The sequence below is a fragment of the Gracilinanus agilis genome, chromosome 5 (assembly GCF_016433145.1).
Source record: "Gracilinanus agilis isolate LMUSP501 chromosome 5, AgileGrace, whole genome shotgun sequence".
NCBI lineage: Eukaryota > Metazoa > Chordata > Mammalia > Didelphimorphia > Didelphidae > Gracilinanus > Gracilinanus agilis.
Genome location: NC_058134.1, coordinates 265657410 through 265678925, shown reverse-complemented (window position 1 = coordinate 265678925; position 21516 = coordinate 265657410). Strand labels below are relative to the sequence as shown.

The window sequence follows — 21516 nt, the reverse complement described above, 5'->3', positions numbered from 1 at the left end:
ATAACAAAGAACAAAGTGAAAATGGAATATAAGCTTATCAAAACTATCCAATATATTGATCAAATCCAACACTATCTGTTGTATTCCATGTCCATAATCACCCCTCTCCCAGCCCACATATATTTCTACTAAAGAAAGAGAGAAGTGCAATTCTATATCTCTTGTTTGAGGTTGAAGATGATCAATATCATTACACAATATTTAGTTTCAGTCAATTAACAAGCATTTATTAACATTTGTTCAACACTGACTATTCTCATCCTTTGTCATCCTTGTGAATTTTCTGGATATGAAGTGAAACCTCACAGTTGTTTTGATTTGCACATCTCTTAGTAGTAATGTATGTTCTTATTCACTTGTTTATGTATATACCTTTATATCCTCTGTTCCACTTATCTACTTTCCTTTTCAAGCCAGTATTACCTGAAGAATCATAAAACTGTGCATAACCTTTGAGCCAACAAAATCACTAATTATGACTTTATCACAAAGAGATAAAGGATGGGGAAAAAGGATGCACTCCTATGAAAATATTTATAGCAGTTCTTTTTGTGGAAGCAAAGAGTGGAAACTAAAGGGAGGTCTACCAATTGCTGAATGACCGAACTAGTTGTGGTGTATGATTGTAATGGAATATTATTGTACCACAAGAAACAACAAATAGGACAATCATTTTTTTAAAAAAACCTGGAAAGAGTTATATGAAGTGATGTAAATTGAAGTTAGACAAAGTAGAACGTTGTACAGAATAACAGCAACAATGTACTATGATCAACTGTGAATAACTTAACTATTATCAGTCACACAAGGATCTAAGACAACTCTAAAAGACTCATGATGAAAAAGGCTATGCACTACCATAGAAGAAATTAAGAGCCTGAACGCAAATTGAAGCATATCCTTTTAGAATTTATTTCCTTCATGAGTATTTTTCTTGTATGAACAATGTATCTTTCACAACATCACAAATGTGGAAATATGTGTTGCATGATAGCACATGTATAATCTATACCATATTATTTGTTGTCTCAGGGAGGGAGGAGCAGTGGGAAAGAGGAAAAGAACATGGATTTCAAAATGTCAGAAAACAATGATTAAAGGGTTCATCTACATGTAGCCTGGAAAAGAAAAAGAAAATTAAACTTAAAAAATAAACTAAAAAAATAAAACCAGTACTAAGTACTTTTAAGTGATTACAACTTTATATTGCAATTTGAGTTAAGGAAATTGTATTCCTCTTTTTATTCTGACCTCCTCCCATTCATTCTTTCCCTTAAGAGTGTAATTTTTGCAGTTCCAAATGAATGTTATTGTTCTATAAAGTATCCTCTTGGTGGTTTGACTGGCATATCCTATAAATTAATTTAGATAACATTATCATTTTTATTATAGTGTTGTACAACCCAACCATGAGCAATGAATATACTTCCAGTTATTGAAATAATTATTTCCTTTAAGAAACATTCTGCAATTCTACTATATGTCTTGAGTGTTCTGTGGTATATTGATTATCAGATATTTCATGGATTTTTCAGTTATTTTGAATGGAACTTCCTTTAAATTATTCTCTCTTGAATTTTGCTATTGTTATTAAAACATTTTGTATAAGCAATTTTATTTATTTTGAACTGTGTTACATAACTGAAATTATTAATTTTCTCATTTAGTTTTCTTTGTTGATTTTCAGAGTTCTCCATTTAAAATAACTATCATTATGTCATCAGAAAATAGAAATATTTTTGGCTTCTTATTGCTTACCTATGTGCCTAAAATTTCCTTATATTATAGTGCTATTATTTGCCCTTCTATAACCATATCAAATAACAGCAAGGAAAAGAGAAGAACTCTTACTTCATCTCAGTATTTATTAAGAAAATTCTATGGTATACTCATTTTGTGTAATGCTAGCTTTTCATTTGAGATGGATATTTTTATCACAGGAAAGATCCTTTTATGATTATACTTAGTAGTGTTTTAATCATAAGTTAGTATTCTGCTTAGTTAAAGGCTTTTTCTTCATCTATTGATATGACATGGTTTGAATATTTTTTATCTTAATGTGATTGTTTTCATTATTTTCCTGATATCAAACTATACTTGCAGCCCTGATATAACTCTAACTTGATAAGAGACAATAATTATGTGTATATACATGCATAAATTTACATAGGCACATAAATATATATAATGTATGTATATATACATATGTAATTCTATATATATATGTACAAATATATTTATGGTCCTTTTGCCAGGATTTACTTACAAAATTGGAACTGACATACTTTTCTGTTATTATCTATTTTTGTCCTGTTCTCCAATTTAGATATTATCTTTGCCTCACAAAAAGTACTTGGTAGAGTATTTGTAACTCAGTTTTAGAAATTACGTAGTATTGGATTTGATTATTCTTTAAAAATGTAACTTATTTTTCTCTGAGAGAACTATGATTCTTATGTTGTCTAAATGTATTTCATATTTGAGATCAGTATATTTTGACTGTTTATATATTGGATTCTTTTTAAATCATTGCTTTTCTTCTTCCAGATTGTCCTTCACTTTTGTGCATTTATATTCCCATAAATTGTTTTCCCTTTTGTTAATTTGGAGAGATTCACAATCATGGATTCAAATTTTCTATTTTGCCAATGGTTTTTGCTGCCTCTATTATAAATTCTGCTTTAATAGTCTTTATTTCATTCTTGAGCACTTGAGAATGTATTTCCATTCTCTTTTGGAAATTCAAAGTTTCTCTTTTACTGGATTTCAATTTTTTTTTTTGTCTTGCAATGTTTATTTTGAGATGTTGGGACTTATTTGGATACCTGGAGGCCATCTTCCCTTCTGTTATAGACACTTTCCTCACTTGATTTATCTTCTTGCCCTCCAGGTTTTAATTGAGTTTCCTTATTCCTCAAATCTTTGACAATTTATCACTCCCTTTTTGGCTCCTTCCCCTTGGATAGAGGTTCCCCTGAGAAATGCAGCTCTGACTTGTCTCAGCTTTATCCCACTCTGGGGTATTCACATTTTCTGGCCTTAGTTAGATTTTAAGGGACTGGACTGACCTCAGCCAAATACTGTCCTGGTGGGACCCTACGTATGTGCTGTCATCCTACTTCTAAGCTCCCTCTGCTCCTTAGTTTTGTGAATCGGCACTGCTGACTTGATGGCCTGGGCAGAGAGCACAGAGCACAGTCTTCTCCTCCCCGCCCTTTTTCCACATGGGGGGAAATAAGGAAAGGTAAAGTTGATTTCCATGGCTTGTTGCCACAGAATGGCAAGGTGATGACAGGGGCAGGAGAGTGTGCTGGCAGGACTGAAATAGCCACTGAGGAATTGCTGAGGGATCTCAGAGCAGAATGCCTACGCTGCCCTTCCATAGTTTAGGAACTAGTGAGGGGAGAGGTATGGAGTGAGTGCTAGACAACAGGGATCAGCCTTCTCTGCTCTTATTCAACTGGTTGACTATATCTATCTCTATATACACACACATGTACATACACATATGTGTACATATACATGCATTGACATACATATGTATTCACTTATATGTGTGTATGTATATGTAATAACTTGCTATTGCACTTGGGATTTTACCTGAAGGAGAAACTCATAAGATTCTTGCCATCATAGTCAGATGATTAACTTGGGAATGATGCTGATTCCATATTCTCTATGCCAAAGATTAAAACTCTACTCATGCCTAAAGAGAAATTGCTCCTCTAATTCATATTGCAACGCCATATCCTTAAGGAATCTAAAAGCTAGGACCACTGTAATATAGGGGTGTAGGTTTCCTGAGACACCCCAGCAACCCAGATTGTGGGCCAAGTCAGAGAATACGTAAAAGACTCATTTTTCCTTGCATTCTTACGGTGTTAAGAAAAGATGAGTTTGAGCCCCTCTGGCCTCTCCCTTCATTCTTTTTTTTGGTTGTTTTTGTGTTTTTTTAAACCCTTACTTTCTGTCTTAGAATCAAAACTATGTATTAGTTTTAAGGCAGAAGAGTGGTAAGGGTAGGCAATGGGGGTTAAGTGACTAGCCCAGGATCACACAGCTAGGAAGTATCTGAATGTAGATTCAAACCTAGGACCTCCTATCTCTAGGCCTGGCTCTCGATCCAGTGAGCCACCCTCTCCCTTCATTCTTGATGAGCACAGATAGGCACCTCCTAGCTTGCTCCTGATAAGCATTTATTTTATAGCCCAGGTATCTGATTATCCTCTAAACTGGACAGCTCACTCCCTTTTGACTTTGGGGCACAGGACATAGTCATATGACCCATCTCGGGTTCCAGAGACCCAATAACATGCCATCACCATCCTATCTCTAGTCATGTGGGCCCTGTTGTCAAAAGGGTATAAAACCCCCAAACCCCATCTCCTGAAGGAGGCAGTGTTCCACCTGCACACTGTCTCTTGGCCTTTCAACATGACTTCCAAATGAATAAATTTCTCTTTTTTATTTTTAAGCTAAGTTTTGGAGTCTTGGATTCTTGCAAAGGGTAAGCTGTACTGAACCTGAGGTTTCATCTCAAAGCTCTCCCACAACAACTACAGTGAGAAGAGATGGATCCTTCCCCAGTATAACAGGGAAGGTATATCATCTGAGTTGCATAGAGTAAAAGTATCTGTAAGCAGATCCAGAACAACACACTATGATACAGATAATTACAACAGCATCAACTTAATGATTTTCTCAGCAATGATTTTTCAGCATTATGGGGAGATGGCAGAGATCTGGGCTAGCTCTGCAATAGAGCTTCAAAATGGCCCTCAGCCTACAGATATAACATGAATTGTTTGTTAAAAAGTACCAAATGGGGGGCAGCTGGGTAGCTCAGTGGATTGAGAGCCAGGCCTAGAGACGGGAGGTCCTAGGTTCAAGTCCGGTTTCAGGCACTTCTCAGCTGTGTGACCCTGGGCAAGTCCCTTGACCCCCATTGCCTACCCTTACCATTCTTCCACCTACAAGTCAATACACAGAAGTTAAGGGTTTAAAATAAAAAAAAAATCTTTAAAAAAAAAGTACCAAATGCCATGCATTTGAACATCCATAGAACCTAAAGCACAACAACCTCAGAACCAAGTTTTTTAAATATTTGAAAGATTTTTTAGTCATTTTATGGCTCTGATATTGGAATTCATGGAGCTTTCAGAGTATGGCATTATCATTCAATGTAGATGAGAGTTATCATCCCAATCTTTGGCACAGGTAGATAAGTAGCTAGTAAACATAGGAAGCTTCCTCCTGAAAAGAGAAGATAGGAACAGATTGAACCAAGGTACCAAAGGACTTACAGGTCTCCTAGTCCAGAGAGATTGAGTGACTTTCAAAAAGCAGACAGGTAGTGAGTGACAGAATTCAAATTTGAACACAGACCTCTCTTCAATGCCTCTACTTTTTCCAATATGATACCCTTGATAATTGTTACAAGATGGTAGCATTTTTGAACCCTATAGGAGCCCATATCTTCCACAAATATCCTGGAAGACCTTTTAAAATGTAACAGAAGGCTCCACAATAAAGAAAAACAAAGAGAAAAACTTAAAAGGTAGTTTATTCCTTTATCAAATCCCATCCTACACCAAAAAACTTCAAGAAAACTGAGAAAGCTTTGAAAGGTGGAAGACAAAAAGCCCATTGTGTAGCACCTCACCCAGTAGACACTCAACACCTCATTGTTGTCTCTGTAACACATCAGGCACTTAACACTTTAATGTGCATAAATTTATCAAATTACTTTCTTTCCAAAGATTTCAGTGTGGGAGCACTGAGCACCATGAGAGAAGCATGTATAATTGAGGAGGAGGGTAGGTAGAGTTTTTCACTGAAAGGAGTTAAAGCTAGACAAAAAAGGAAAGGGTACCAAAGACAAATTTAACTATGTCATAGTTTTGTCAAGGACTAACCCTTTTCCAAACAAGAAAAACTCTTTTACAAAATATGTAATTGGCAGTAACCTAAGGGCACTAATATGCATTTGTATAAAAACTTTCCTATCATCAGCTAGTCAATCAACAAACATTTATTATTACCTGCTACATGTCAGGCACTGTGCTAAGTGTTAGGGGTACAAAGAAAAGTGAAAACTTTTTTTTTCACTGATCTCATTTTCAGATTAATGGAGGAGACAACAAGCAAACAACTCTGTCCAAATGAGCTATGTATAGAATAAATTGGAGATAATCAAGAGAGGGGAAGCAGTGGTATTAAAGTGGATCAGGAAAGGATTCTCCTGGAAGATTAGATGGCAACTTGAGGAAAATCAGAGAAACCAGGAGGAGAAAAGGAAAAGGGATTCCAAGCATGAGGCACAGCTGGTGCAAATGTCTAGAATATAGGGAGGATGTGTCTTATGCAAGGATTAGCATCAAAAGCTAGAGGTGGATGGAGAGAGCAAATGAATTTGTGGGACTATGAAATAACTCAATTGGGAGTTCATTTCTGGGATGACCATGATGGAAGAAACATTGTCTCCAGAGATGAAAATTATGCTGAGTTGCTGGTAGGGCAGATCATATTATGATTTATTATTTCAATAGCAATGTACATAATTCCTGGCCTTGCCAAGCAGAGTGGCCTTCTACAGTCACTCTCAGAATGAACCCTTGTTGTGTAAGGACTCTAAATCAACTTCAGTGCTCATGAAAGGAAGAAAAGGACAAACCAACTCTTCCTGAAGAGACAGGAGCATACAATCAGAAAGAAGGTGACTCTCACCCCTTGTCTTTTTGTCAAAAGGGAAACATACTGTTTCAAGCATCAGAGTCACTTTCTGCCTTAGATATTATGGGATTTAAAGTGATGCTCTCAGACATCTCCTTTCTCTTCCCATGTCCCATGTGAGTAAAGGAAAATTTTCACTGAAAAAATGCCATTTATTTTTACAGCAAAATTATTTCTACATATAACTTCTCCCATCTTTAAGTGTCCCCTTACCAGTTCTCTTGGAAGAAAAACAAATATCAATTAAGACAAACCCAACCAACGTGGTAACTAGAGTTGATGGAACATGTGATCATTCCATACCCACCATCCTTCACTTCTCTAATGAAAAGAGAGAAGCATTTCCCCATTTCCCTTCTGGGTCCAGGGCTGGCTAGGAGAGTTGCTCATGTTTGTTTTAGTGGTTTTTTTTCCCACTATTGCAGATATTGTATATACCATTCTTCCAGTTTTGCTTACTTACAGTGTAAAAAGGAATCAGAGTGTATTGGAAAGAGCTCTGGAATCAGAGTCAGAGGGCACTTAAAGTAAATCAATTATAAACTCAGTTTGTTTTGGAAAATAAGCATTTTTCTCACACTCACTGGAGACAGCACAGCAGTGTGCTAAAAGGTCTTCATTTCCACCCCTACCCCAAATCAGGATGAAGAAAACATGTCTGGAGGGGAAAGAAGCAATATTCAAAACAACAGACTGTTTTCAAATCCAGTTGCAGCCATTAAAAAAAAACAGAAACAAAAGTTATGATTCTTTTTCCTCCTTTTTTGTTCTCTGTTTAAAAAGCAGTTTTACTGGGAAGGGGAGGAGAGAGGGATATATTTGGAAATTAAGATGATAAAAATAAAAGATATTAATAAAGTCCAAAATAAAAGGCATCTATTGCATTAGCATATAGAAAAAAACACTCCAAATGACCATGCATCAGAATGGTCACAGAGAAGGTAAAAAAATGTGTATTGACACTTGTTCAGTCTTTTCAAACATTTATCTCCTATTTGAAAATCAATACTAAGTATTGGGATTGGTTCCAAAACAGAAGAACAGTAAGGGAAAGGCAATGGGGGTTAAGCAACTTGCCCAGGATCACATAGTTAGAAAGTGTCTGAGGCCCAGTTTGAACCCAGGACCTCCTGTCTCTGGGTCTAGTTCTCAATCCACTGTGCCATCTTTCTGCCCCTCTGTGTTAATTCAAAAACCAGTTCTCTTGCAACATACCTATGTAACCTTGAGCAAGTCACATCTTTTCCTGGCCCTCAGTTTCCTCATCTGCAAAATGAGGAGTTATTATAGTTGGTCCCTGAGGTTCTTTATACTTCTAAGCCTACCATTTGAAGGTCTTCAGGATAAAACATTTTAATAGTTTTGAGAACTTAAGGAATTTAAGAAAATGCCAATAATTGCATTTAATGCTTCCATCTACTAGCAACTCCTCAAGGAAAGACTCAAGGTAAGATTATAATTGAAAGAATACTTGACTCCAGGAATGATATCGAAAATGGGGTAATAAATATCTTTACACATAATCTCATAGGTCAGCAAGGGTAGTCATTGCATATTGAATTGAGAATCTAGAAGATTCTTAAATAAAAATACCAAAAGTATTTTTATTATAGAATCTTCCAGATTTCCTATGAGATATATTGAGCATTTCCATCTCCTTTCCCTTAATATAGGTATAGATTAGAATGTTAAAACTTTTCCAATTCAAATCAGTTATGCCTTCATTCCCATTCAGCCAAAACTAATGCTGTAAATATTTAACTTGCCTCATCCACTGAGAGCAATCCTAATGTTATGCATTTTATGGTAGAAAAATCAATTTGGAAATTGGAATATTAATAGTTATTATAATTATTATTGTAGCAGCCATCTTTTAGATAATACTTTTTATTGCCAGATACTGGTCACATAGTCATTTTCCAGTCACTATCTCAGCTGATCTCAGGCAATAGGTGCTGTTATTATTCCATTTTGCAGATATGAGGAACTGAGGCAAAGAGAGGTTAAGTGACTTGCACAAGGTCATAGAACTAGTAAACATATGAAGTCAAATATGAATTCAGTCTTCCTGACTTCAGTCTCAGTGATCTATCCACTGTGCTACCTAGCTGCCCCTGTATCAGCAGATTTTATTATAAGTCATGTATTGGAGTTAAAATTTCCAATTTCCTATTGTCTTTATAGCCTAAGTGGATTTTTCATGTAATACATAGTACATTTTCAGAATTAGCATGGGATGGAATTCCAGACAATATAACTGGCTCAGAATTCTGTAGAAGGAATAGGAATCCCTAAGATCATTAGACTGAAGTGTTTGAAAGCTAAGTCTCTTTGGAGAAGGAGTTTACATGCAGGTTATAGCTTTTATTTATATATCTCTTTGCAATTTTTATAAAACCCATTTCATAGTAAGGAAAATAAGTTTGGGGCATAATAAACAAGTATTAAGTGAGTTTAGATAAGTATATTTCAATGGGTCATAATTTCTGGCAGTGCATCAATCCACCTTCAGTGGTTACTAGCTGTGTAACCATGGGCAAGTCATCGATCTGAGATTTCTTTTCTTCATCTGTAAAATGGAAATAATCATTTCTATAGTATCCAATTTCTGGAGTTGTGACAATGTCTGCAAAAGCATTTTGCCCACCTTAAGGTACTATTTAAATATCAACCAGTATTGTTATCTGGAATATAGTGTTCAGTTAAGAAAGACATTGATAAGTTGGAGTGTGTTTGAAGGAGGGGTTCCAGGATGATGAGGGAAAACATGGCATTCAGGTGAAATAATTAGGAAGGTTTAGTCCAGTGATTCCCAAACGTTTTTGGCCTACCGCCCCCTTTCCAGAAAAAAATATTACTTAGCCCCCTGGAAATTATTATTTTTTAAATTTTAATAGCAATTAATAGGAAAGATAAATGCACCTGTGGCCATCACCACCTCCTGGATTGCTGCAGCACCCACCAGGGGGCAGTGGCGCCCACTTTGGGAATCACTGGTTTAATCTAAAGACAACTAGGGCAGATATTTTGGCTGTCTTAAAGTATCTCAAGGACTGTTTTTTAAAAAAAAGGGAGGGATTAGATTTGTCCTACTTGGCCCATAGAGAATAACTGGAACCAATAAGTAGGAGTTATGGAGAGACAGATTGGGACCATATGAGAAAAAAATCTTAATAATAGGTCACATTTACATATCATTAGTGAAGAAACATGGTGTGGTAGTTAGAGAGCCAACTTTGAAGAAGAAAGATTTGAGTTAGTCCCTATCATTTAATGTAGAGTTTGAAAAAAATTTTGTTAATTTTTTTAGAGTTTATCAATTTCTATCCTTAGAAAATCTTGAGACATTTTTGAAAGCATTATTATCCTAATTAAATTCAAATTTAAAAACTGATATTCAGAGAAGATTCATGATTTTCCCATAGTTACATAGTGAATTAATTGCTGAAGCTGGTAAATGAACACAGATCAACCAATCATAGGTAAGCAGTTGTCACTGTGGCTAAAGCATGGGACTTAGAGTTGGGAAAATTTGACTTTAAATCCTATTTCATATACTAGTTGTTGGACCCAGAGAAGATCCTGTAATCTCTATGAACCTCAGTGGTCCTTTAAGAAAATAAAGAATAAACAATAACAATAATAACAACTTATCTTTTAAATAGAGATAAGAACAAAATCTACCTCGCCAGGTTATTGCAAGGATCAAATGAGTTAACATGTAAAGTTAACACTTTGCAAACCTTTAAGCACTCTATATCAAAAGTGATATATATATACACATATATATTCATATATGTATGTATATTTATAGTGCATATATTACATGTATAAAGTGTTATATAAAAGTTGGCTAATTCTAAGTTCATTGAACTTTCTTTTACATTAAACTGCAAAATATGTACAAAAATGTTTATAGCAGCCCTTTTGGTGGTGCCAAAGAAATGGAAAGTAAAGGGATGTCCATCAATTTGGGAATGCCTGAGCAAGTTGGGGTACATGATTATAATGGAATGCTAATGGCAGACAAGATAAACACAAATGAACCTGGAAAGACTTATATGAAGTGATGCAAAGTGAAATGAGCAGAACCAGAAGAATGCTGGTCACAGTAACAACAATAATGTATAATGATCAACTATGAATGACAAATATTAGCAGCAATGCAGGGATTCAGGCCAACTGGAAGGGAGACATGGAAAAGTTATCCATCATCATAGAGAGAATTGTCAGTCTGAATGCAGATTGAAGTGTACCATTATTCATTTTATTTCTTTCATGAATTTTTCTCTAGCATAAACAATGTGTTTCTTGTTTTACAAAATGGTGAACCTGGAAATATGTATTGTATGTTAATATATGTACAACCTATGTCATATTACCTGTCATCTTGGGGAGGGGTAAGAAAGGAAAGGACATGGATCCTAATATGCCAGAAAACACTAATTAAAAATTATATTGAAATGTAAAAATGTTTAAAAAATAAATTGCATAGTAACTAGAATTGTCTAAAAGTGGAAAAAGATGTCTCATGAGGCACTGAATTGTCACATCTCCACAGGGGAAATGTTTGAGGGCACAGTCATGAAAGTCAGTGTCCAGGCTAGACATCATAACACAAAAGAGACTTCATTTTATTCATCCTTCAGTAAAACTTTATGATGGACCAGAGATTCTTAAACTGATTTGTAGGTCTTGGATCCCTTTGGTAGTCTAAAAAGTATATAGACTCCTCAGTCTAATGGATTGTTGCCTACATTCAGAAATGAAGAAAATACTGTTTCAGTTCAAAGTTGGTGAAAATAAACACTCAACTTTTTCCCAGCCAAATTCATGGACATCCTGAAATTTATCCATAAGCCCAAGATGAAAAACCATTGTCATGTAGTATCAAAGAGAAAAAACAAAGTAGTCCATGTCATTAAGAGTCCTATATTTAAGTAGTTGGTATATCAGTGTTTTTTCATTAAAACCAGAGAAACTAGTGGCGCAGTGGGGATGCAGGGCTGCCCCTGGAGTCAGGAAGACAAGTTACTCGTTCTGTGACCCTGGGCATCACTTAAATGCTGTCTACTTCAGTTTCCTCAAATGAAAACTGTGACTAATAAATATAATAGCACCTACCTTACAGAGTTTTTGTGAAAACCATATGAGATAATATTAGTTAAATTGCTTGGCACAGTATCTAGTGTTATGTAGAGATGGAAGCATGGAATCCCTGTATTTTGCAAGGATTCTATGCTTTCATCTCACAGGGATTCCATGCTTCCATCTCTACATAACACTAGAACATAGTAGTCACTTTAAATGCTTATTTTCTGCCCTTGCCCATTACAGGACTTCTAAGATCAAGATGGGGGAAATGGCTCCTAGATTCAGACACTCAAAGTTAGAAAATATCTGAAAGATCATCTATTTCAACCTTTATTTGAAGAATCAATCCCTTTTGTGATTTCACTATCGATTGGTTATCAAAGTCACTATTTAAATACTTCTAGTGACTAGGAAGTCACAACCTGATGAGGAAAAGGCCACTCCATTTTCAGATAATTGCTAATACTGAACAGTAAAAATTTGAGCACAATTCATTGCTTTGCCTTTATGACATGGCATTCTAGCCATTCATAAGATATGCCATTACATGGGATAAAAATAGAACAATCAGCTAGTTCCTTTGAAGAGACAGGATTAGATTTTTTTGGATGTAATACAATTGGTACCATGTATGTATTATGTTCTTTAGAAAGCACATAATGCTCTTTTAAAAATGTACTTCTTGTTCCAAAGAGGAAAATAGAGTCTTATCCTCCAGAAATATATCTAGCTCTCATGTATAATAAGGAGTTAGGCAATGTAGCATCTAGTTAGAAAGGAGACTGAACTCAAAGTCCTCGGTTTGATTATGAGCTCCTTCACTTCCTTGTCTAACTGGGCCACTAACAAACTCTCCATGCTTAAGTCTCCACATTTATATATAACATAAGCATAATATTAATATGCATTAACTAGCTGCTTGCCTTTTGTTTATTATTGATAATATTTATTACTAATTAATAATAGTAATTATTAAGAAAAGAGCTCAGTAACCCTTAAAATGTATATAAACTACTATAATTACCCTTGTGGATCAATATTTTCTTATATGATTATCTTATAGAATTTCAGTTGCATACAGACTGGCTACAAACAGGATAGTAAGCCTAAGAATGAGTCAAATGATTTCTAGATCTGTTTAACATAGATTCAGTAATTCAATGCATTCACAGCATTTTCTAAACCACTAACCTGAGCAGAGCATTTTGATAGCGACTGGGAAAGACACAAAGCTCAGGTACGATATGGTCTCTACTCTTCCGAAGCTTACATTCCAGTGGAAGAGTAGAAGACTTACATAAATAATTTCAACAATAAGTTTGCATTTAATCAGCCATTTCTGTAATATCCATCTTCTAATCCCCATTTGGGATTTTCTTGGCAAAGATATTAGTCATTTGCCATTGGCTTCTCCAGTTCATATTATAGATGAGGAAGCTGAGGCAAAAGAAGTTGTGAGTTGTCCAGAGTCAAATAGCTGGTAAGTGTCTAAGGCCAGGATTTAAACTTTGGAAGATAAAGATAATAATAATAATAATAATAATAATAATAATAATAATAATAACTTGATCAAGAAAAAGGATAGTTTGATTTCCAATCAAAGAGAGGTAAGGTTATCCCTACCTGAGAAATTCATGGAAGGATATGTGAAAGGAGAAATTTTACTATATAATTCCCTTTCTTAAAGTTATAGAACCTTGACATTAACATTTATCTGACATGTCATCCTTTGCAAGTAATTTGAAGATTAAAAAATTTATCCATAAGTGCTAAGTATTATACAAGTTCCCCAGAAACCTTTACTGAAAAAGAACATATTCTAACTGGTGCTTTCATTGCCATATGCAAAAAAAATTAAGTAATAAATCTTTCACAAAAAAATGACTAGGAGCAAATCATTTAGTATTGACTGTTTTCATTCAGAGTCCGAATCAGATGCCACCTCTTTTTGACCCCCTTTCTAAGTATGTAATGAGGATTTTATCCCCAGAACTCTAAATTGCAGCTTCCCATGTTCTCTCTCACATTACATACAAATATAGGGAGGAATTAAGTTTTGCACAGTTCCACTCCCCCTTCTCCCCTGATCATGCTGGGAAAGCAAGCTTTATGCCAGGCAGGAGAATCTACCCATGTGAGTTTACTTATTTATTAGATAATTAGCTTTGAACTTCTATTTCTTTTAGTTTTATTTTCTTTCTACTTTTCAAATGATTATTAATAAATTTTATAAAATATAATAATTGGAGTTATTGTATATTAATTTAAATCTTATACTAGTTACCCCAAGAGGAAAAGGATTTCTTCTTAAATTTCTTGCAACACTATTTATTTCTCTCCTCTGAACTGGTCAAAGTTGTTCAGATACTTATCCTCTATTTCATCTCAAACAGGTTGCAAGTTCCTTTAGAGTTTTGCATATGTTTTACAAATTCTCAGAACTAACACAATGTAAGTACTTAATATTAAGTGTATGATAAATGTTTATTGAATAGAATCAAACATTAGATCTAAGAATAATTAATTGTTTTTGTTTCTTTATATTTATAGCAATATTTTTTCTGAAGATAAATGATTACTTTGGTTCATCACAATAAGTACAGGGTGTCCAAAAAGTCTTAGATCCTAAGACTTTGAACTGCACTAAGATTTGTAGGGCTTTCTGAATAATCCAAATTCTATAATCCTTTACAATTGAACCCAGATTCTTCCACATCTCTTATATTCTTCCTCTTCTTTCTACTCATGTGGTCACTAATACCCTATGCCAGACCTTCATTATCACTTACTTGTACTATTGAAATAGCTTGCTAATTGATTACTCTGTGTGGAATTGGGTTATTCTAATAGCCTCCTGGGGCAGCTAGGTGGCACAGTGGATAGAATGCCAGGTCTAGAGTCAAGAAGTCAGGAAAACTCATCTTCATGAGTTCAAATCCAGCCTCAGATACTTAGCAGCTGTGTAACCCAGGGCAAGTTGCTTAAAACTGTTGACCTCGGTTTTCTCATCTATATAATGAGCTTAGAGAAGGAAATGGTGAACAACTCCTGTATTTCTGCCAACAAAACCTCAAATGGCCTCACAAAGAGTCAGAAATGACTGAACAAATGACTGAACAATAGTCTTCTAACTCTTGACTGGGCTGCCAGACTTCCCTTTTCTTCAATCCATTCTTTATGCATCTGGTCAAATTATCTTACTGAAGCACAGGCCTGAGTGGTTTCACATCACTTACAGGATAAAATGCAAATGCCTCAGTCTGGAATTTAAAGCTCTCCACACTCTGGCTCCGGTATGTCTTCCATGATTTTCTACCACTCTTTGCGTTCTACGTTCTGACCAAACTTGGTTGTTCCCTTACCTTGGCATTCTAATGCCTTCAAACATAATGTTCTCAGCACTTGGAGCACCCTCTCATCACCTTTGTCTCTCAAATCTTCATTTTAAAAAAGTTCCCTTTTTTTTCTGGGATACCAACTATTTCCTTCAATTGTTCTCTCTCCCCACTAAATTACCAGCTATTTACTATAGTGTTAATTTAATATCTTTTCTGCCCATAGAATATAAGTTCCTTTTTGTTTGTTTGCCTCACATGTATTAAGTGATGAAGAAATGTTTATCAAGTTCAAGTGATTTTGGAGATGAGCATTTACTTCATTGCTTGTTAAAGGTTTCCTTCATAACTGAAAAAAGGAAGTCAAAAATTGACCCAACTCTCTCGATAGTCCTAGTGTGGGAATTGGGAGTGCAATGAAAATGCTTTTACCTAAATTTGCCATGGGCTGGTATCCCATAAAGAAGAGAGGCAGAATTTAGAAAGTCCAGTGGATGAGGAAGAACAGAGACTGGTTCTAATAATGTAACACCACGTTTCTATGAATGTCAAGTTTCCTAAAATGCAAAAATGAGTAATTTAGGCTTAATGTATGTTCAAGTCCCTTTCAGTTTTAACCCTATAAATAAAAAAGGCTTAAATTATCCCAAAAAGGGATTTGGACTTGGAATGAAGGACCTAGGCTCAAATGCCACCTTAGACACAAGTTGTATGAATTGGTCATGTGGTGAGTGCTCCTCAACCATTCTGTGCTTTAACTTCTTCATCTGTAAAATGAAAGAGTTGGATAAAAAAGTTTCAAATGTAGCTCCTGGCTCTAAGGTTGAGTTCCTATAACCCTATGGCCAAGTTGCCTCGCTATCCCTTCATTTTAAATGATTAGATAAACTCATTCTTACTTTGAGCTATTTTCAAATATTTTAAAGGCTACCAGAGAAGGATGACATTTGTTCCATATAGTTCCAAAGGGGTAAATTAGGACTCTTGAGGGTTTGAGTTAGAGGGAGAAAGATATTAAATCAATATAAAGAAGTAGGTCCTAAAATCAACATGGTTACTAATGATGCTGTTTGTCATGACTGAATGACTACTTGTCTGGTATGTTGAAGGAGGAATTCATGAAATAGGAAAGAGGTTGGATGAGATAAAATTGAGACTCAAGATGGAAAATTTTAGGCTGATTCTGAGATACATACTTGACTTGCCAAGACATTTTTCCTGTAGGTATCACGTCCCAATTGAGAACTGTGTAGTAAATATTTTTACACCTTGAAGAAGTTCAAGTAGACTCTTAATATCAAGAAAAATTTTATTGTGTATTCACTATATGCTGAACTATTAACCCTAGAGATACAAATTTATCTAATAGGCTGTGTTGGAAATTCACTAAGGTATAATAAGTCCTGCCTCCCATTTTACCTATTTGTTGGCCCTCTTAAAAAAAACTTACCTTCCACCTTAGAATCAATACTATGTATTGGTTCCAAGGCAGAAGAGCACTAAGGGCTAGGCTTTGGGAGTTACGTAGTTTGCCCAGGGTCACCCATCTAGGAAGTGTCTGAAGCCAAATTTGAACCTAGGACTTCCCATCTCTAGGCCTGGCTGTCAATCCACTGAGTCACTCTGATGCTCCATCTTAGCCCTCTTTATCAGTAAATGCAAATGGAAAATAATGGAGCCATTCTTGCTATTTGTGGTCAGAAAAAAATATGGCTCTACGAATGTAACTCAAAGTACTACATTTATTTTCACAATTAAGCATTAAGTCTCTACTTTAGATAAGGCATTCTATTCTAGGTCCTGTGGGCTAAAGAAGCATAAGATTTCACCTCTTTCAACAGTTCATTGGAGGGTCAGCTAGGTGGCTTAGTGAATGGGGAGCAGGCCTGAAGACAAGAGGTTCTGGGTCCAAATTGGGTCTGAGACACTTCCTAGCTTTGTGACCCTAGGCAAGTCACTAACCCCACATTGCCTAGCCCTTACTGCTCTTCTGCCTTGGAACCAATAGCTAGTATCAGTTTTAAGACAGAAGGTAAGGGTTTTAAACCAACAAAAAGAGAGTTCATATTAGTTGTACAAGACATGATAATTGTTTAAACTACTCTTAGTTTGGGTTCTAGAAAACTGAGTCCTATTGGTACAAGGATCTCTGAGGTCTGGGTCATTCACTTGGAATATCTTGGACTTGAATGGTATATACTACTTGGAGAGAGAGGAAACTTGAGCTTAAGGTGTCCCATTAAGATTGTATATGCTACAAGGGAAGAGAGATATGAACCATTTCAGGAAGCAGAAAGTAAACTCTTCGGCATATAAATAAAAAGAATATGTTATGATTGAGGTGTGTCATTCCTCTGAAAACCCTAGATACTAGATTCTAGGTACTAGAAGGAAGAGATAGATAGACACTGATCCTTCATCTAGGAATTATATTCCAGAAAGGAAAATTTCCAAGATATGCCAGAATCTTCAACTTACTTTGGTTAAAGTATTTTAATACTTCAAAAGGTCCATCATTTTACCATGCCTATCACAGCCTCTCCCACTGTATAGTAGTTCATTTTCATGTACTTTTGTGGCCACAAAATGCCATCACCTAATAGCAAATCTCTGATGAACTTCTATGAATTTAGCCAAGCTGATCCTTGACCAACAGTAGTCTTGCCTAGCCATTCCAGCTTGGTAGGACTTGCCAAAGCTTGCATTCTTCTGGCAAAGTCATTAAGGTGTAAGATCAACTCCATACCACGAGACACTGAAAGTTGTGCTTTATTGGAGAAGCAAAGTATTATTCTACAAGGAGTTGGTTCTCCTATGTTGCAATGCAGTACTTTTCAGGGGAGAAGAAAAGAAGTAACTAATCTGAGAGAAGGCTATGCAGAGTCTATGTGATATTTCTCTCTGATCTACCAAATATCTACCTAGCCAAAATAAGCTTACTGATAAGAAAGGTAACAAAGTACCCAACTTTCCAATGCTGTTACCAACTTGATTTGCAATGCTTCTCAAAAACCATCAGACACTCATTATAATCTTCCTTTGCAGCCTCTGTTCCACCAATATACAGTAATTTTTGTAGGTACCATGGAATGCCCTAAATTAATTAATCCGCTTTTCATTTTTTAAATTTAAATTAATTTGTTTGTTACAAAAAAATCTCTCCTTTTCCTCCCCTGATTAGAGAAGGCATCATCTGAGGAAAAGATATATGTATTTATAAAATATATTGGACTATAGAAATCACTAGGGCAGAGAAGTGGCACAGAGCTTAGAATGCTAGCTCTGGAGTCAAGAAGACTCATCTTCATGAGTTCAAATCTGGCCTCAGAAACTTATTGTAGGACCCTGAGCTAGTCACTTGATCCTGTTTGCTTCAATTTCTTCATATGTAAAAATGAGCTGGAGAAGGAAATGGCAAGCTGTTTCGATATCTTTGCCAAGAAAGTCCCAGATAAGGTCATGAAGAATTAGAAAGGTCTGAAATGACTGAACTGAAATAGAAGTCATTCACTTCTTTAAAAACTTTACATCCATCCTGCTACAAAAATATTATAATGGAAACAAGCTCTATTGGTCAACAAGTTAGTCATTCAGAGAGTGATAGTTTCTTTATATTTCCCCTCAAACCCATTTTACCCATATTTGATCCAAATGAACAAGAGATAAGGAAAAGAACCAATCTTTATTTTAGTTGTATATTAAAAAGCAATTAAAAATTCTGCTGGCAATTTTTGAATTTTAATTTGATGATAGTTCATTTCCCCCAATTTGTTGTTTAAATTAAAAATCATTTGACATGAAAATAACAAGATTACCAAAATGCCAAATTGCAATCTGCTCTAGTAAAACACCCATTCTGAAGGAGCAAATAAAAAGTAAATAAAATTTATTAGTTTAAAGCATTTTGTGCCTGAGATTGTGGAAAGGGAAAAAAATGAATGTTCGTGTATTCATTAAATTCTAATAGGAAGTAAGTCTGGTCATTTCTATTTTCAGATGGCAACAAGAGATGAATAGACTTGGCTTTGGTTACAGCGCTCCCTTGGCAAAGCTCTGAATAAAATAATCCAGGATTTGAGACTTCCAGTCTTTTCCTCTAAACAAGAATTTCCACTCCATCTCATTACAAACATCCTATTCAATAAGTTATCAATGGTGTACATACTTAGAATTATTTTTCTAAATGCAATTTAAAGAAAATAGAGACCATTAATATATGCTGAATATGACATTCAATCTGGCAATTTGATTTTATAGGCTCCATGCTCTCTTGCTTTAAATTGCTATATTAAATATGGATAGGTCACCTGATTAATTTCTAACTAAAGATGAGCAGTTATATTTCTGTTAAAATGTAGATACAAGTATATTATTCAAAAAATATTTTGTAAATATATCTTATAACTTCCCTTATGAGTCTAATATGTTTTTCCCCTCCCTGATCCCAATCCAGTTGGAATTTTTAAGGAACTGTGAAAATTGGGGAATATAAAATAAAAAATGTGTTTTCAATTAACTTAATGACATTAGCAATCAAATCATACCACTAGGAAAGTACTATGAAACTCTAGAAAACCTCATAATGGAATGTTCTATTTACAACAGTTAAAACTTTTATTTAATTATATCTTAATAGGTATATTGATTCATTCTCCATGATCCACAATTTGTTAAAACTGGGGAAAGCTTCAAGGAGGAATAGGAAAATAAAATATTTAAATACGCTTGTTTCATTACAAAAATACCACCAATGTAAAACAAAAATCTAATAGCTACTTCAGGGACATTAAGAACAAAAATTGCAAGGCAATTTTTTCCCTTCATGAAATTTCTTAATTATGCAAGCTCATGAAAGATTCAGTCTTATGGTTGCTTGAGTGCTAAAAGAAGACTGCTGTGGCAGCAATATTCCTAAAACCTCCCTGCATAGTCTTCTTCTTCCTCTTCTTCTTTTTCTTCTCCTTTTTTGACATAAAAAATTTACTCCATCTGTTTAACATGTCCTTTTAGGCTACATTACAGAGTTAGGCTTCACAACTAGAAAGCATAGCCTTTGGTGACTTCACATAACACCCCAAGTCTATCTTTATATGTATGCCGGTGGGCTTCCCTAAGACACTTTGCACTGGCTTCCTACAATCTGCCATGAGATTCTGGCCAGTCTCGTTGATCCAACAGAGGATCAAAGCTGTCTTAGGGACAGTACCTACTGCAGCGTTCGGGTTTGCGACTGTGGTTCGATTTTTAGTACCAACAGCGCTGACCATGGTTCTGAATGCATGAGGCTGGGTCTCAGCTGAAGCCACTCATGCCAGCTATTGGTGGAGAAGATTCGATTGACAAGCAAAGGGGCCAAAGATCCGGAGAGTAGCCTTAGCAGTTTAATGTGGGCCATTTATTTCGATCTTTTGGGCGGGGATGTGGTCTACCAGATTAGGGCCAGTGCATTTATGGGAGCTCTCCCTAAACCTTCAGACCAAGGAGCCTCCAGCTAACGCCGTAGTTGAGATTCCTTCCAGCAGAATCTTTACCACGCTCCTCAGGACAGACCCAGGCACGTAACACACGAAAAGGTCTAAGGGGATCGAATCCTGCACGTTCATGGAAAATTAGTATCATAAACGAGACAGTCTTCTGCTCAACGCATTGCACTCATGCAACATACACATACATATACATGCATGCAGGCATGTGTGTGCAACCACCCACACACCTACACGCATATGGAATAGGGTTATCTTTATCTATAGCAGCTCCAATTTTAGCTCAAGCTCTTTGCTTGTTCTACCAACAGGTGCGTCCCTCTTTCGCTTCCCACTAGGCACCGGTTCACCTTTCCTGTTCCTCTCCTCCCCCGGACATCTCAAGAGCGGTTCGTCCCCCAGTCCTCATGCTTGTGCCACTGCTGGGCGCATCTAGGTCCCTGGCTAAAAGCGTGGCAGTATCTTACCTGCAGCGTGGAGATTAACAAGCAGGCACAGTGCAGGGAAGCTGATTGCTCTCTGCATAGTGACTGCATGGAGAGGTGGGGAGAATCAACCCACAGCGATCACAGCACTGGCCAAGCGCAATAGGAGTCGATGGTCAAGTATCTTCCCGTTTCCCAGTTCGCGTTCGAGGATTCCTGGATTTCGCCTGGATTTGGTGGAGAGGTCTGTGGCGCTGACAGAAACCAGCAGCAAACCCTCCTTTCCTAGTTTTCCTAAGGGGAGGGGGTGCCCGCGGAGAGAGGAAAGGGAGAGCAGGAGGAGGGAGCAGGGTCGGCTTCCAAATAGGCTTGGGACAGATGCCTGATCAATTAGGGTTAATACCTTCGGGAACAAGCAGTCACTGCGAACGCGGTAGGGAATGAATT

The 21516-nt window shown here is 36.1% G+C and overlaps 1 protein-coding gene across 1 annotated transcript in view; it reads right to left on the bottom strand.

Annotated features, from left to right (window-relative positions):
- The window catches only part of PTPRR (protein tyrosine phosphatase receptor type R), a 355218-nt gene extending 334049 nt beyond the window's left edge, over window positions 1–21169 (bottom strand). Inside the window, exon 1 of the mRNA XM_044679874.1 lies at window positions 21112–21169. Coding sequence (XP_044535809.1) covers window positions 21112–21169 — 58 coding nt within the window. The remainder of the gene's footprint in view (window positions 1–21111) is intronic.
- Window positions 21170–21516: the final 347 nt, after the last annotated feature.